The 16,673-nt window shown below is 50.0% G+C and overlaps 2 protein-coding genes across 2 annotated transcripts in view; both read left to right on the forward strand.

Annotated features, from left to right (window-relative positions):
* The window catches only part of KIZ (kizuna centrosomal protein), a 44,224-nt gene extending 34,183 nt beyond the window's left edge, over positions 1 to 10,041 (forward strand). The window contains exons 12-14 of the mRNA XM_031055019.2: positions 418 to 514; positions 8,046 to 8,089; positions 9,801 to 10,041. Coding sequence (XP_030910879.1) covers positions 418 to 514; positions 8,046 to 8,089; positions 9,801 to 9,904 — 245 coding nt within the window. The 3' untranslated portion in view covers positions 9,905 to 10,041. The remainder of the gene's footprint in view (positions 1 to 417; positions 515 to 8,045; positions 8,090 to 9,800) is intronic.
* Positions 10,042 to 14,091: 4,050 nt separating this feature from the next.
* The window catches only part of XRN2 (5'-3' exoribonuclease 2), a 47,774-nt gene continuing 45,192 nt past the window's right edge, over positions 14,092 to 16,673 (forward strand). The window contains exon 1 of the mRNA XM_034060724.1: positions 14,092 to 14,243. Within this exon, the coding sequence (XP_033916615.1) occupies positions 14,169 to 14,243 (75 nt within the window). The 5' untranslated portion in view covers positions 14,092 to 14,168. The remainder of the gene's footprint in view (positions 14,244 to 16,673) is intronic.

Genomic DNA, 16,673 nt, shown 5'->3' on the forward strand with positions numbered 1-16,673 from the left:
TGGGAACTTGGGGAGTAAAAAGAGCCCAGAAATCCTTCCAGTTTTGCAGGAAGTTGCCATTCAGCTCTATAGAGAATCCATGTTTGCTCCTTCTTCCAAAATGAGGTAAAACATCACTGTTGACAAGGAATCATCATCAGGGAATGAGGTAAAACATCACTGTTGACAAGGAATCATCATCAGGGAATTAATCACTCGTGAGGGGGTCTTGCTTCCTGTGGGTTTAACTGATTTCCACTTAAGAGCAAAGAGCCTTGAGGCAGGTACTGGAGCTGTGTGGTGTGTGCTCCCCCCTGGATTCTGCTGTCAAACCATTCCATGAACTGGGAAGCAGGAGTGTTGCTGCAGTGGCTGCAGGCTGCTCTATGGCCCAGCCAGCCTCAGCTGAACCCTCAGGCTTTGTGTTTTACCCAACAGGTTGGGATGTTGGTGACAATGGTTCCAAAGCAAGAGAGAGCCACGAACCGCAGTCGGAAACCAGTCCCTCCTCGAGCCCAAGTCCTCCCTTGTCAAGGTAAAGTGAAATCCTGTGGCATTTAAATGCCTCTCACAATGAGAAGCACCAGCAGTGAAGGACCCAAGCTCTGGTTCCTGGGGTTAAGGTTGTATTTATGTTTATTTACTGCCACATCTACAACTTGGGGGCACCTCAGCAAATATTTGTGCCAAAGCCAAGGCTTGTTTTGCAGCTGTTGTTTTCCCATCCGCAGACTCAATTGACATCTCAGTGAACCACAAACGAGGCAGTCCAGCTGCTTTCAGCAGGGCTGCTCAGGGGCCAGACAATGGCAGTTGTCAGCAGAGGGGCAGACAGAGAACACAAAGTCTTCAGGGAAGAAAGTGGGTTTCTCCTTGTGGATCCGAGATGTGAACTCGCTGTAACCGGATAACGCTTCCCATGGCTTTGGGGGTGTTATATTTAATGCTGGCTTAGTTGCATTATTTCCTTGCTTTCAGACTGAGTGTGTTTAATTAATAGCATCACATGTACCTAAAGGGCACAGTTTGTTCTTTTTGTCTCCCTTGTTTTTGTTGGAAGCTGGTTTGTGTGTGTGTGTTAAAATGCAGCCGCTCCCTTGGGTCTCTGGGCAGTTCTGGATGTTTCTTGTGTTATTCATTGGAATCAAACAGCAGCAATCAAATTAGTGGTCCAGAAGCAGCAGAAAATTGGGTAGAACACGGGCAGCTTGTGAAATACTGGCTGGGCTTTAGATGCTTATCTGCTTGTGTTAGAGCAGCCCGATAGGAGCTGCTGCTGCTGCATGGCTCCTGGTCTGAAACTGCTGCTTCTAGCCCTGGGGAAGAGCCTTTAAAGCTTTATGGTGAAACTTGAGCTCTGTTTGTGCATCCCTTTCAGCAGCTTGTTTTTAATGCTGGTACCAATGAGGTCAGCTCAGGTTTGTGAGTGGTGTTGTGCGGTTGTGTGAAAATCACAGGGTTTCTGTCGCTCCCCAAGTGCAGTAAACACAAGCTGGAGCAGGGTGTTGGTGAATGCCATTCCTGCTGTTCTGTGGGATCTGTTCTTACAGCCCTGCCCCCAAACTCTGTTTTCTTTCTTTCTTTTTACTTCTTTTTATTTTATTTAATTTTATTTTCTTCATTTTGGAGTTTCCTGGAGCTTTATTTGACCATGATGCTCCAAATGATGCAGCTGTGAACGCAGGGCTGCTCCTAGGGATGAGTTTTTAACTGCTGAGCGTTAGTTATTCACCAGATGACTAAAGAGGGACAGCAGGAAGAGAAGGATCAGGCCCTGAGGAGCTTTCTGCCAGGATCCCTCAATTTAAAATGAATTGTTTCTGTATTTAAAGGTGAAGGTCTCCCAGCTTTGTCCCTGCGGCTGCTGCACTGCTCTCTCATGATGCACTTGGTGACTCCTGCATCTCGGATGCTGTTCACATGGAGTAAATGTTTTTCCTGTTTCAAATTCTTACTTGTGATAGATTATAAGACATTTCTGCCCTATCATTTCACACCGTTCAGTGCGAGAAGCAACGCTCCTCATGCGCTGATAGGCAATGATGCTGCCTTAAGGAAATAAATCACATCCAGTTGGCTCTTCCAAACGCATCACCAACACTGCAGCCTTCCAGAGGGGAAGTTCAGCAGCAGCCCTTCCTTTGGGAATCTTGGCACCCTGAAAGTGATGGGGACGAGGACCAGGAGGAGGTTTCTGCAGCGCTCACAGTTGAGCGCTCCACTTAGTGCAGTCACTTGTGGGCTTTATTGCTCTGACAAGTGGTCTCGAAGCCCACTCCTTGAGCGGCCGTCGCCGTGCGGAGCTGCCAGAACCTCTTCTTTGCTCTGTTTTGTCACTGAGCTGATGAGTGACCCCCGGGGAGACCCCACCGGACCCAGCCAGGAGCAATGGCTTCCTCTGATGTCCCCCAGACAATAATGATGATGTGCCAGTTAAGCCCAAACTACAGCTGAGGGATTTCACTTTAAAGCAGAGGCTCGGGCGCAAAAATGCATTTATAGCTCTTTGTCTGGCACCTCATTATGTGTGGGCCTGATTCATTAAGTAATTGGTTTGCAGTTGTTTACATGAGTATTAAGGCTTTCTATTCAGCAGCCTTTGAGAGATACATTGTGCAAATGTTGCATGTTATGAATGCCGAATGAGGGGCCGGGGACCGGTCCTATTGGCTAAACACTGCGCTCTGTTGAAAAGCAAGAGAAAGAGATTGGGTGCTGCTTTGCATAGCAATGACTTTCTTAATAAGCTTTACAGATTGATACACACAAGCTATAAAAGATGCAAAGAGATACTCTTAGCACATTTATACATGCTCATTTCACTATTATGGGGCTGGAGAAGGGAAGAATTGAGGGCTTTCATATTCGGTTTTTCAGTGCGTGTCTTCAGTGCATGAGACTTAATAGAATCCGATGTTTATTGTATTATAAATCACGGGGAAGTAGGCAGATCTGCAACAGTTTATTATTAAAGATTCTTTCAATGTAAATCTTTTTCTGCCATTGTATTTCCTACAGCAAAATCATTTTGTGGTTGAGTGGGGATGAAAGGCATAATGTACGAAGGAGTGAGTCTTAATAGGAAGCTGCTCTCCGAGTAAAGACCACTTGTTCCCTTTTGTTCAGAGGTGCATGCCAGAGCTTCCTCTTCTCCCGCAAACACTGTCCTGCCCCACGTTCAGCTACAAAACTACTTTTTCCTGCCTTCATTTACATTCTGAAGGGAATATTTTCACGCCGCTTTGCTTTGCAGGGTTCGTCTTTTGCACCACCAAAGAGCGTGATGAATTATGCAGCTCCTCGGGGGAAAGGGTAGCAGAAGTCAGGGGCCTGTCTGGGCGGCAGGCGCTGTGTGTGGCATACCGTGGCCGGAGCGCTGGCTGCAGCCAGAGGAGGTCACTGGGTTTCTGGGTTAGGCGGAGGTTTAGATGGGAGCAGTTTATGTTGTTTTGCCTTGTTTGCGTTGTCTCCTTTCGGAGTAATGTGGAGATTAAAGGTGTGTTATCACCCGAGCCCCACGGCACCCAGGACACAAACACGGTGTGCTGTATGTTCCACCTTTGATTCACCTGCCCACTAATCCGGGCTGGTCTCTGAAGGCTGCTTCGGATTCAAAGCCGCCGTCACCAAACGCAGCCCTAATGACATGCAAATAAAGGTTGGCCGATAATAACTCATCCGCTTAATTACTCTCGGGGGCGATGCTGAACCCGAGCCGATGCCGCTGCTCCCTGTGCCGAGGCGGCTGTGGCCATCGGGGGGCACTCGGGCTCTGCGCATCCCCCTCCGAGCCGGCGCTGGTCCTTTGGCGAGAGATTCCCAAGGTTTGGAGCTGGGAATGGTCGGGAGCTGTAGCAGGAACCCCGGGGGAACTGGTGTGCTATGTTCAAGACCAGGTTGGATGACATGGTTTAGTGTGGGATGTCCCTGCCCATGGCAGGGAGGTTGGAACTGGATGATCTTGAGGTCCTTTCCAATCCTAACTGTTCTATGATTCTATGTTCCCAGGCTGCACCCACACACCAGCCCCATCCCGTTGTTTTACCCTCCCGTTGCACTTCCAGCTGCCGAGTCGCTGCTGTGAGAAGCGACTGTAAATTCAAGCATGTTTTCCCTGATGATACAGCTGTTTCCTTAAGCTTTGGTACCTAAATCTTAACATCCAGCTGTTGCAGGAACAGCAGTGTGGAAGTGGGGATGCTCCATGAATATGGTGGGGAATGGCTTACAGGAATGGTTATCCATGTAAATACGCCAGCCCTGTTTTACAGAGGTCATAGGGTTTATGTCTGTGGTGATGCCCTGTGTGCTTCCAACAGTTTCATCCTGGTGCTGTGATTCAGTCTTTGTGTCAGAGGCTCCTCTAGGTGAGAATGGGTTGGTTTTTTCCTCAGTGTGGCATATCTGAACAGAGAATGGTCTTAAATATGGTTTGTAGCCTAAAAGTCATCTTATTTGCAGTGTAATTAATTAAGCTCAGTATTAGTACTTTAATTCTGGTGTGAGTAGTGGATTTTTTAGTTCATACTGAATTCCCAGGTGGGGAATATATCTGTGATGCTCAACTTCTGGTAACTGATGAGCAGGGGATGGCAGAGCTGTTGGGCTTCTGCTGGAGCTGGAGGATGGTGTGTGAGCATCCCGGTCAGTGGCACATAGGAGGCACTGCTGCAGAGCAGACCACAAAATGCTCTCTAGAGCTGGATCTGCAGCTCCTCACCCTCACGTGCTGCTGGGGAGAAGCTTCACCTCTTACCTTGCTGAGGGTTCATAACACCACCCTATGAAGAAGAATTGGTTGCATCTCAGATATGTGAGCGCAGGATGGAGGCGTCCAACCCCAACAGCAGCATCAGTGCCTCTGTGGCAGCTGAGCCTTGTGTTTGGTTGGGTTTTTGGCGTTTCGGTGGTAGTTTTACATTGGGTTGGCTTGGTTGGGTTTTCCCTGTGGTATTTGGGTGGTTTTCTTTGTGTCTTTTATTTCTTGTGTTTTTCTCCTTGGCATTGAGGTGGCTCTTTTTCACTTGACACCAAAGTGTGTGGTTCAACAGGTGCTCTAGCAAAAAGGTACTCAGCTAAAGGCAGCGTTTCTGCTGTTGCTGGCGAGGCACCTCTATTAACTTGCCTATTGTTGGTCTGGCTTCTTCCTCTTAATATTAATTTTCTTTGCAGAGGGAGAAATATTTCCTCGGAGCTTTTTCATTTCTTATTGTTGCAGCATCTTCAATACAAAAAGCCTGTTTCATCAGAGGAAAGGAGAGATTAAAAGGCCCTTTGAAGTTAAACTGGTTTGGGGTTTTTTCTTTGTTAGGGCCTGGATTCAGTTTGGAATTATTTTAGGGAAGAAGCGAATGTGTAAATGGATATGGAAGGGTCACGCCGGGGATTAGTGGAGGCACTGCCACTGGCCTTACTTCATTTAGACTCCCAACTTTCTCCGTGGAGGTCCGTGTGCTTATTGTGTGCTCAGGATCCCAGATGATAACTCCATGATTGAGTTTGCCCATTGCTGAATACAAATGCTTTGCAAGGTAGAGGTCTCCTTGCATCTTACCAGCCTTAACTAACACGTCAGATGTAGTTCAGGAATGCATTCCCTGCTACAAAGCTCTCTTGCAGCATTTTCCAGGCTTGGCTTGGCAGAGCTGGGATTTCCAATCTGGCCTTTCTGATCTCCTAGTTCAGTTTTCCATACCCCCCTGGGTGTTTCTCTGCACTGACATCTTTACTCTAGGCCTTTGCTGACACTGCATTCCCATCTCTCTTTATGGGCTGCTGTGTCACAGCAACACCCAGCTCCTGGTGCAGCCCTACAGCTCTGTGCTATTCTGGGGGTGAACCCCATTCTACACCCAGTAGATTAGCCCCAAGAGGATGAGCACTGAGTGGATAGGTGTGGGTAGAGTACAAACATCCATCTTCCTTCCTCTCCTCTCAGCATTAACCCTTTTCCTCATGGGAAGCTGGGGTGGAATAGGAAGGGTTTCCAGGTTTTCCTACAGCCACAGTGGTTTGTGTCCATCACAACTTCTCCATCAGACCTCTGGCCTTTGGCCAGGCACTGAGCACCTCACTGCTTTGAGCTGCATGTGGAAGGACCAAGCTGCCCAGGACACAGTCCTCCACTGGTGGTTCCATGCCATGAGTGGTGTCCTGGGCACAGCAGAGGCTCTGGGCTGAAAGAACCAACCCTCTTGTGTTTAATGTGGGTTTGAACCAGAGAGAAGGGGAGCAAAGGAATCACCTCTGGGGACCCCCTGGTGTGGTTGACCATGAACCCCCCCATGCTTCCCCTGGAGCCAGGGGAGATGCAGCAGTGGGAGCAGTTGCTGCTGGATCTGTGTTACTGAACTACCCAAAGGTGAAATGCTCATGTGCTGTCTGCCCCAGGAGCCACCTCTCCATTGACAGCTCAGCAACGAGGGGTTGCTCACGCTACACCCAGGGGAACACTGCAGCCACCAGAGCTGCAGCCTCTTGAGCTCATTCTTATGGGCTCAGCCTGGGATGCACAGAGCAATGTGCAAATGCTGAGGGTCCCAAAACCACCAAAGTGAGCAGGAGTTCAGGGTGCTCAGTGTATTGCAGGACTCAGCCCAAAGGCTCTGACTTAAAATATGTGCTGGAAATACCATTGAGTAAATGTATTTGAAGAAGCTGAAGTGTAACCGGTGTAGGGTTTGACTGGGAATGGAGCAGAAGGGTGTTTGGATGGTGTGTTAACAGAATGTCAGGTAAACGTAATAATGTTTCTTACTTGAATAACAAATTAATAGTTATGTCACTGTTACTATTCTACTAGTGTTGATACTTGTTGCTAGTTCCTACTCCTCACTTTGGTATTTTGGTTGAAGCTTGGCTATATTTAGTATCTATTTCTGTGAATTGTGTATCTGCAAAGAGGAAGTTTTGTGTATCTGCATTCACAGCTTATAGAAAGGAGTATGAGCCCCCTTTGATTTAAAAGGCCAAGTTTGTGTAACACAGGTAGCTGTAATGTAATGAAACCCCCCCTTTAAGTTCAGCTTTCCAGCTGCAGTCCCAAATCCTTGTGAATCCAGTGGTACAAGACAAGCAGTGAATCATCTCTGCTTTCTTTCCCATATCTCCTTCACAAATGCCTCCACAACAGTAGTTAGAATATCTGAAGTCCCCACTTGAAGCCGTTCTCTATCATTGCCATTTCTTTAACTGAAATGCAGCAAATTGCATTAGATGTTTTTGACAGCTGATTGAGTCCTGGTTTGACTGTGGCAACGGCTTCAAACTGCAGCTTGACACTTGCTTCTATTGCACTAGTTGGGGCTGTAATGTCCCAAATATCACCCATTTGATCTCCCTTTATCAAAATCAGCTGAAGCTTTATTTGTGAGCTTCTTGCAGGATTGTTAATATAACAGTTAATTCTCCTACATCATTGCCCTGTGTGATTATTTCACAGCACCAACACAATACGCACGCCACACACAAAAGATCAAAATGATTCCAGCTTGTTTGAGGGATTCAAAGGGGCCTGTGATGCTCTAGACACAAGAGCAGGCATTTAACAGAACAGAATCGCAACTGCATATACATCAAGGTAGATCAAAGGCAGCGGGGAGAGCGCACATTTACATAGGGCCGGGGTGATGCTATGGGAACCCAGGCGCTGGGCTGCAGGAGCACGCTGGCAGGAAGGGAATAGGGAAGTTCAGTGAGCATCAGTGGGGGGTGCTTTATTTTTGTTTGGGGGGTTTCTTTACTTACTTTGCATTATCTGAAAGGCTGCAAAAGATGGACAGAGCTCTGAGCCTTTGTAGCCTGAGCTTGCTGCTGGTGCAGACCCGCGCCGGGACCAGGGGATGACTCCGGTTCACGCTGCCTGAACATCTGGACCATGTTGCTGCATGTTAATTTCCCCACCTTTTAAAAGACAGAAAGGTGAAGAAACCCGTGTTAAAATAGTTATTAAAAAGTGGTTACTGGTACTTTATAAACCATTTTACAGTTGTTTGGGTTTTTATAGTAATGTATATTCTTTTCCCATTGTGACCTTGTGCTGATGATCTGAAATCTCTGTTTTACAGGGCTGAAACCAGGAAGGGAATGGTAGCTGCTATAAAATCCAAAGGTGAGAAACAGATGTTACACTACTTAAAATCATCAAGTGTATTTTGCATTGTAGAAAATCTCCCCAGAACAGCACTGTGGGACTGTATAAAACATGGGTGTAAGGAGGAGGGACAGTGTGGAATTCCCCTGTTTCAAAGCAGGGGTCAGCAAATAGTTGACAGTGACAAATCCTGGACCAGAGAGGATGTGTTTCGTACTGTGTATAGTCAGAAGCAGTTATGACCTTTGCTGCAGGGTTTAAACAGCAGTGAACAGCAAGTAGGTAGAAGCAAAACTGGGAAGGACAACCTGATGTTTTATGGATCTTCCCTTTGAAACCAGGGCTTGCAGGAGGGGTGGGCAGCAGCATGACTGGCTGCAGGGCTGCAGCAGGGGGTGCACAAAGGAGCCTGCATCTGCAATAAGTTTTGTCCATGCACAAGTGGCCTTTCTGTTAAACTGGTGGCAGGATCCCATGTATTTTCATTCCCACTGCATTTCAGTTTTCTCTTTAACCACTGTAAGGACCACTGGTGGCTGAAGTCACCTCTGATGCAGCCCTGTCAGTGAAGCTGGTGCTGGCAGCTCTCAGCACTATGCAGTCCTGACTGGTACAGAACAGGGACTTAGAGCTGTGCTGTCTGAGCTGCTTTAAGGGTGCTGCTGGTGATGGTGCTTTGGTGCCATTTGAAAGCCTCTCTCACCCCCAGACCTTCTCAGCTGGGGAGTTTCATGTTGTTAGAGCCTTTCAGCACGTTGAGCACAGGAGTGAGCCCAGGGCACAGCTCTGATGTTCCTGATGGAGCACAGACCTGCTGGCTGGGGGGCCGGGAATACAGGATGAAAGATGCAGCTGCTGCACTTGGAGATAAGGTGTTTATAGAGCTTGTGCCATCAGAAGCACTGAAGGCATTAACAGCGCCTCAGTCAAACATGAACTGATGTGTCTGTGTGAGGTGCGACAGCCTCCCTCCCTCCTGCTGCCCTGTGCCACATCTGGGGCATCCTGTATCACACTGACCTTGCACAAACAGCAGCCCCACAGAAGCAGCTGGGAGCAGGCAGACAGCACAGTGCTGTGAGCCAGTGTGGCCTTGGCTTGTGCTTCCCCACATGCTTTTCACTTGAGTTTTACCCCCAGATCAAAGGAATGTACATCTTGAGGAAGCTCTTGGACGTGCCACATTTCAATGTGGTCGTGTTTCATTACAGTGAAGTTGTTTGCTAATTCCCATAGGTGTTTGTTGGAGCCAGGCACTTCCCTGAACCCCGATCGCCTGTATTTGATCCCATCCCAAAGCGGTGATGTCACTTATGACATCACTGCTGTTTTGATGCCAACTCTGTGATGTCATGGTCTGACTGTGACTTCACTGCAGGGTCAAGCAGGGCAGAAAGTGGCACATAATGGACAAAGCTGTAATTGAGGCAGCAGCTGGGCAAGTAAATTGCTTGGAGTGGAAATGTTCTCTCAAGGTACCTTGAGGGACAATGAAGTGTGGCCTGTGAATGAGCCGCTGTCTGGCCACAGCAGCTTCCTTCTGCACGCACGATGTACCCACATCATGCTGTATCAGAACCCACCTCAGTCTCGTGCACTTCAGAACGTGCCTTCTCTAAGCCATGCTGTGCAGCTGCCTGGGGAGAGCTGCAGAATGATCATGTCTGTGACACAAATGACATAAACAGGAAAAGATTTGATAACTTGGTTTTTTTCTCCTCATCCTCAGCTTTCTGGGGTGAATCTGATGAGAGCAGCTCTGAGCTCGAGGCTGCTCTGCGCCCCCAAGCCCACAGCACAGAGGCAGATGAGTTTGATGACTTCTATGATTAGGATCCCCCTGCTCACTCTGGGGAAGAAATAAGCAGAATCCTCTTGTTCATATGGAGCATGCTGCTGGCTGAAGTGCAGCTCCTCACTGCACGGTCACAGACAACGTACATACACAATAAAGATTCCTTGGTTCTATACCTGGACTCCTCTGTGTGTTTTCTCTTTAGTGCTGAGTGTTTCCCTGATCTCGTGCCCCATGAGACTGATCCTTCCGCTGCTCTGTTGGTTTGGGGGAAGAAATGAGGATGTCAAAGATGTTCACCTGCTGTGAGACACCAGCACAGTGCTGGTCTGAGCTCTGTTAACACCTCCCCTCAGCAGGCAGCTGGGTCCCATGGAATTCAGAGTGGTTATTTAATGCCCAAGTGAGTCTTGTTGCCGTTCCAGCACTGCATCCTCCAGCCTGCCCACTGGTCCTGTTGCACATGAACATGAGACCGTGTTCTTCCAATGCGTGTATGAACTCTACAGCTTTGCCTGCAGAGCTGGATGTGGTTTGCAAGAGGCCAGCAAGCATTGTGGGTATGCATACATCTGCTGCGCAGGGCGGGCTGGCATGTTTGATCTTTATCTGCTGCAACAGATCAAGAAGAAGAAAAGCATAAAATGTCCATTCTGAATTCAGCACATTTTGGAGCAGCATTTCCATGTGATGAGCCCCAGTGCTTTTCTGCCTGCGCTTGCTTTGTACAGTCCACGCTGGCGCTGCTGCATGGACATCACAGGAACAGGAGGGCTCTGGGAGCTTCATGCATTTTTAATTCCCCTCCTTTAATTCCTTTTATCTGAAATTAAGTTCATTAAACATGAGATTTGCTTTCGAAGGGAGAAACCAGAGGACATGTTAAAGAAATCTGTTCATAATTATGGGAAGTTCAAAAGCACAAAGCAGGACCTCAATTACAGCAGTGCTGCATCTCTGCACACAGGCACCAACCTCTGCACCCCGGCCATCAAAAGCAGTTCTTCAATGGTAACAATGTTCAGTTTAATAAGAGTGTGTGGCTCCAGAATGTGAAACAAAGGCTCGGGAAGGCTGGAAGTGAAAGCCCTGAGCACAGCTGGCTGCAGGCTCGCTGGGTACCAGGGACTCAGGCACTGGTGCAGTGAGTGTTCCAACAGCTGGAACATGAGCTGCCTGAGGGATGGAATTGGGTGAGTGTAGGACAGGGCTGATGTCATGTGGGACAGACTCCACTGGAGGCTTTAATGTCCTCCCGCACTGTGCTGGTGTTTCTGTGCCTGTTCAACCACAGGCTATTTTGGATGAAGGCTCCTGTGACCTCAGAGCAGCTTCCAGTGTCTGAAGGGGCTACAGGGATGCTGGGGAGGGACTCTTCATTAGGGACTGTAGTGACAGGACAAGGGGGAACGGGTTGAAACTTAAACACCAGAGGTTTAGATTGGATATAAGGAAGAAATTCTTTCCTGTGAGGGTGCTGAGGCACTGGAATGGGTTGCCCAGAGAGGCTGTGAATGCTCCATCCCTGGCAGTGTTCAAGGCCAGGTTGGACAGAGCCTTGGGTGCCATGGTTTAGTGTGAGGTGTCCCTTCCCATGGCAGGGGTTGGAACTGGATGAGTTTAAGGTCCTTTCCAACCCAAACCATTCTATGACTCTATGATTCCCTGGCTGCTGATATGGCCTCAGCCAGAACACCAGCACAGATCCCTCTGCCTTTCCCAGGTGCTACCCCCCCAGCTCCCCATGTCCTGTGGGACCACTGCCCCGTCTGATGGGCACATTGGTTAAGGGATGGGAGGTGCATGGAGAGAAGGAGGAGAGAAGGCAGCTCTCCTCTGGCATTGGGACTACGGGAGGTCTCCTGCCTCCCAGAGCAACAATTCCCACATGGCAAGTGGATGGCACAGCTCCCAACACTGCATTGTGATGGCCAGCCTCAGTCAGCACTTGGTTCCCATGAGGAGGGGAACCACAGGACTGTCCTGCAAATAGTCACACTTGAGAACAAATTCCATCACTGAGATGGCAACAGGACCTGGAGAAGGGCTAGCCCCTTGTCATGCTGCTGCTCCTAGTGGGTTATCAGGTAGGTTGAGAGGCTGACCCTAACAGGATGCTGGAGGCTTGTTTTAATTCATGTACTGTGGGCTCAGCATCACCCAGGAGCCCCATACCAGAACCAGTTCTGAGCCCACCAGCTGTGGGCTGGTGCCTGGGTCATGGCTCCTTGCTGTGTTCTCCAGATCACCCCTAAGCTGCAGTAATTCATTCCTGCTGGCCCCAGCCATCTGCTGAATGCAAGCTCACCAGTGCCCCATGCCACAGACTGCTCTACGTGACTGTGCCGTGAATGCCAGACCAAGGTTCATCTGGAAGGAGTCTCTTGGCAGCCCATGCCAGTCACTAACACTGCATCAAATCCACAGCACTTTGTAGTTTTAAGCTCTTCCTGAGTGATCCTGGGTTCTTGATGTCAGCCTGTTTTATATCTCTGTGCATGATACCAGGCACCCATCACCAGTCTGTGGTGCTTTCCATTCCCTCAGTCCAGCTCCGGTGGAGGCACGCAGCTCCTGACAGCTGACAGATGGCTCCGGGAGCTTCCATGAAGGCCCTATCTCTGTGCCGGTGTTGAAGCGACAGCCGAGTTCCTCCAGAGCATTATTTATTACACTCGCATTGTGCACAGCCTCATTAGATGCAGAACATTCTGCCAGTCAACTTTCTTCTGCTCCTTCAGAGCTGTCAGCCCGCAGGTGATGACAGACGATGGTGATGGACAGGGGGGCTGTGATCAATGCAGCCTGCACAGATTGACATCAGCACGCCACTCACCTATGGGAAATCCAGCCAGGAAAAGCCTTCCCGTGTTCCTGCTGTGCACAGGCACTCGGTGCCACGTTGTCATATCCATACCATTGCGAAGCAAAGCTACAGCTCCTACCCCTCTGCACCTGCTGACAACGAAGTTTGCCCAGGGTATTTGCAGGGGTTCAGCTCTTGTTCTGTTGTTGTTTTGGGGTTTTAACAGAACATTCATTGCCTTTTCGAGATGTTTGTTGCAGTCTTCATTTTTCAGGCTTGTTTACCCGAGTAATTATGAGATAAGATGATCACATTTCATTTGCATTTACCAGCGCCTCTGTCTTGTGTTTTCTTGAGCATTATCAGAAGAACAACTGATTGCCCATCAATACAAACAAAATGTGAACACTAATCTGCCTTACTCCACACGAAATTCCAGGAGGAGAAGCATTACAATAGGCAACTTCAATCAGGGTGCGTTTTGTAGGGAACAGATAAAGGACAATCTTCAGCTGATACCACAGATGTGGTGCCAATACAAAGTTGCTGGGGAGATTTATTCAAGTCACAGATTTTATTAAGAGGAGTGACAACAGCAAATGGCTCAACAACAGCTAAATGAGGCCAAGAACAATGAGCGCTACACTCGTGGGTTCATTTGCTCCGCAGTGTTATTAGCCGGGTACAGGGTCCCTCTCCCCTGCCCGGCAGCAGCAGTGGCTCCATAACTGCTGCTGACTCTGTTATCCTTGTTAATGGCTCCCAGGCTCTTCCCCGTGTCCTCGCCTCCATCCCTGCCTCCTCATGGAGCCTCTTCTGCCTCCTTTAACACAGGAAGGTTTAATTCCATTTCAACATTGCCCAACTGCCAACTTACTTAATGCTATTTGCTTATGGAACGGGAGAGCGATGGGCCGGGCTCCTCACAGTGCTGCTTGTGACTGTCACAACCCACTCGAGGCTGCTTCTGTCAATGTCCCCTCAGCTCCGGCTGCTCTTCCACCTGCTCCCAGCACCCGGGACCCCTTCAAACCTGCTCCCCACAGCCCATGAGGGGAAACGGCCTCCTCCGGAGCGAGCCTCCCCCAGGGCCTCCCCGGCCCTCAGACCCCAGCTGCCCTCGGGCTCTCCCTCCTGCCTGCTCTGTGCCCAGGAGCCTCCATAACGGCTCCTCAGGCAGGGCTGACACGAAGCCCTCCCTCCGCCATGACACCCTCATGCTCCCCTCCCTCCGCCATGACACCCTCACACCTCCTCCCTCCGCCATGACACCCTCACACCTCCTCCCTCCGCCATGACACCCTCACATGGCCTCCCTCCCTCCGCCATGACACCCTCACACCTCCTCCCGTCGCCATGACACCCTCAGCCCCTCCTCCCGTCGCCATGACACCCACACCCCGCCCCTCAAATGGCGGCCGCTCTCTCCCGTCGTGCCCCGCGCCCCCGGAAGCGCCGTTCGCCGTTGCCGAGGGCCGCGCCGGGGCCCGGCCGCCATGGGGGTACCCGCGTTCTTCCGCTGGCTCAGCCGCAAGTACCCGTCCATCATCGTCAGCTGCGTGGAGGAGAAGGTGAGGCCGGGCCCTGGGCTGGGGCAGGCCGGGGGGCTCGGGCTGGTTCGGGCAGCGCTGGCCTCGCTTCAGGGCCGAGCCGCATCCGGCTCCGGCCCGGTTCTTCCGGGGGCTCCGAGGCCTTCCCGAGGGGGTTCGGTTCCTGTGTTTGTTTCTCTGGGGGTGCCGTTAGTGCTGGTGGAAACGGACGGGGTTGGGAAGTTACCGGTGCTTGGAAGTTAACGGGGTCTGGGAGCGGGGAACGGGATCGGGAGCAGGGAACGGGATATGGGAGCGGGGAACGGGGTCCGGGAGCAGAGAACGGGGTCCGGGAGCAGGGAACGGGGTCCGGGAGCAGGGAACGGGGTCCGGGAGCGGGGAACGGGGTCCGGGAGCAGAGAACGGGGTCCGGGAGCAGGGAACGGGGTCCGGGAGCAGGGAACGGGGGTTAGGATCAGGGAACGGGGTCTAGGATCGGGGAACGGGGTCCGGGAGCGGGGAACGGGGTCCGGGAGCGGGAAACGGGGTCGGGAGCAGGGAACGGGGTCCGGGAGCAGGGAACGGGATTGGGAGCAGGGAATGGGGTTTCCCCACTCTTCAAGTGGTCTCTTCCCGGTGTTTTTGTGTTGTTTTGGGCCAAAAGTGAGGTATTATGGAAGTGCTTGGTGGAACTTGCCGTGAGCAGGGAGCAGTGGGACGGTTGTTCCCGTTCTGGTTGTTTTGCTGTGTGTTCATCGCAGTGTTTGCTCTTCACCAACTTCCTGGTGAATCACAACCCACAGGGAGCTTTAGGACCCGTTGAAAGCTAACGTGAATCTGTCTGTGTGTGAGTGATGCATCTGAGTGCTTCACAGTTGTGTCATTGCCAAAACTCACTGGTTTTGTCAGGTTTTTGTTGTATCCTATCACAGAACCCAGCCTGGTTTGGGTTGAAGGGACCTTAAATCCCATCCAGCTCCAACCCCTGCCACGGGCAGGGACCCCTTCCACTGGAGCAGCTGCTCCAAGCCCCTGGTATCATTTGTCTCATTGCTGATGCTTTCTAGTACAGGACAAATATCTCCTGCCCAAACAGGGATCTGGTTCTTCCAGAGGCATCCTCCAAAATGTGGCTTTCCATAGGAGCAGGAGGTGCTTTCCAAGGGTTAGTGCCAGCCTGGCTGCTGAGCTCCTTGACCTGCAGCTCTCAGTAGGAACAGTGTTGATTGCTTTAAGCTCATGGTTATCTGTATGGTCTGGGGAGGGTGATGATGCTTGAACAGCCTTTCCTATGAAGGAGCACAGGTAAAATGTGTTTGCTTGCCCATTTTTGCTAGGCAGGTTCCCTGTAGTCTGACTCCTTTGTGCACATGGCTACAGGAATGCTTGTGCCATCCAAAGGGGCACAACCGGAGCTGGAAGGTGACAGCCCCAGCACAGACTTGCATCAGCTTCAAGCAGCTGCACTGTGGTAGCTTCACAGTGAAGTAAACATGAGAAGTTGTTCTCTTTAGGTCTGACTTAGCCACAGTGTTCCGGAGAAGACAAACTCTTGGAGCTTGTGCTTCCCAACTGCTTTTCTTGTAGGCTTTTCCAAATAGCTTGTATCACCTGCTGTCCGGGTGTAGGAGCTGTGTCTTGCTCATCTTCCTCATGGTGTTAATGGAAGTTCAGGCCCCTGAGTGTGTGCTGCAGCTTCTGCCTTGTTGCTTCCTCATGTTTGGGAAACATGTTGCTGTTAAGGAGATAGAAATGTGTGAAGATGAGGGGCAAAGAGTGAAGTGATTGAATTCCATAATAGCACTGCCTTTTCCTGCTTGCACTTGCCTTCAGCAAGATTCCCACCTGCATGAATGGCAGAGAGCAGTTTAGTGTTCAGCTCTTATTGCAGCCGAGGTAGGTTTGTGGTTCAGATTCAGGCAGCGAAACAGAATGCATGGATTTGGGTTAATCAGATGTTGCCCAGTTAAAACTGAGTTACCCTTGGGTTTGTTGTGGTTGTGGTTTCAGTTAGCCTCCCTCAGCACCACGTATGACACTTATTTTACCTGTAGCTGCAAGGTGTGAGTTTGTACCCAGTGGATAGATAAGATTTGAGGATTTGCTTGGGGGAAGTGTTACAGTAAAAGGTGGTTTGGGGGTTTATAAAGTAGAGCTTGAGAGCTGTGTATAGTCTGTGACTGCTGATATGGCATTTGCTTTAGAGCACGAACACCTGAACATGTGTGTGTGTATCCTGTCTGTTGTCTTCAGCTCATGCTGGCTGGGATGTTTTGAAGCAGTTCTGATCAAAGGGATGCAGATAGAGTTTTGACAACCTAAAGCAAATTGATTGAGAGGTTTGTGTGTTCAGAATGGGTGTTTTATGGTTTTTGTCTTAAGAGCTTGTCCAGCTGTTTCTGGATAATACTTTAAGATCCGTCTGCTTAAAAGCAGACCGTTTAAACAGCAAATATGTTGGCAATCTGTATC

Source organism: Melopsittacus undulatus, chromosome 3, assembly GCF_012275295.1.
Source record: "Melopsittacus undulatus isolate bMelUnd1 chromosome 3, bMelUnd1.mat.Z, whole genome shotgun sequence".
Lineage (NCBI taxonomy): Eukaryota > Metazoa > Chordata > Aves > Psittaciformes > Psittaculidae > Melopsittacus > Melopsittacus undulatus.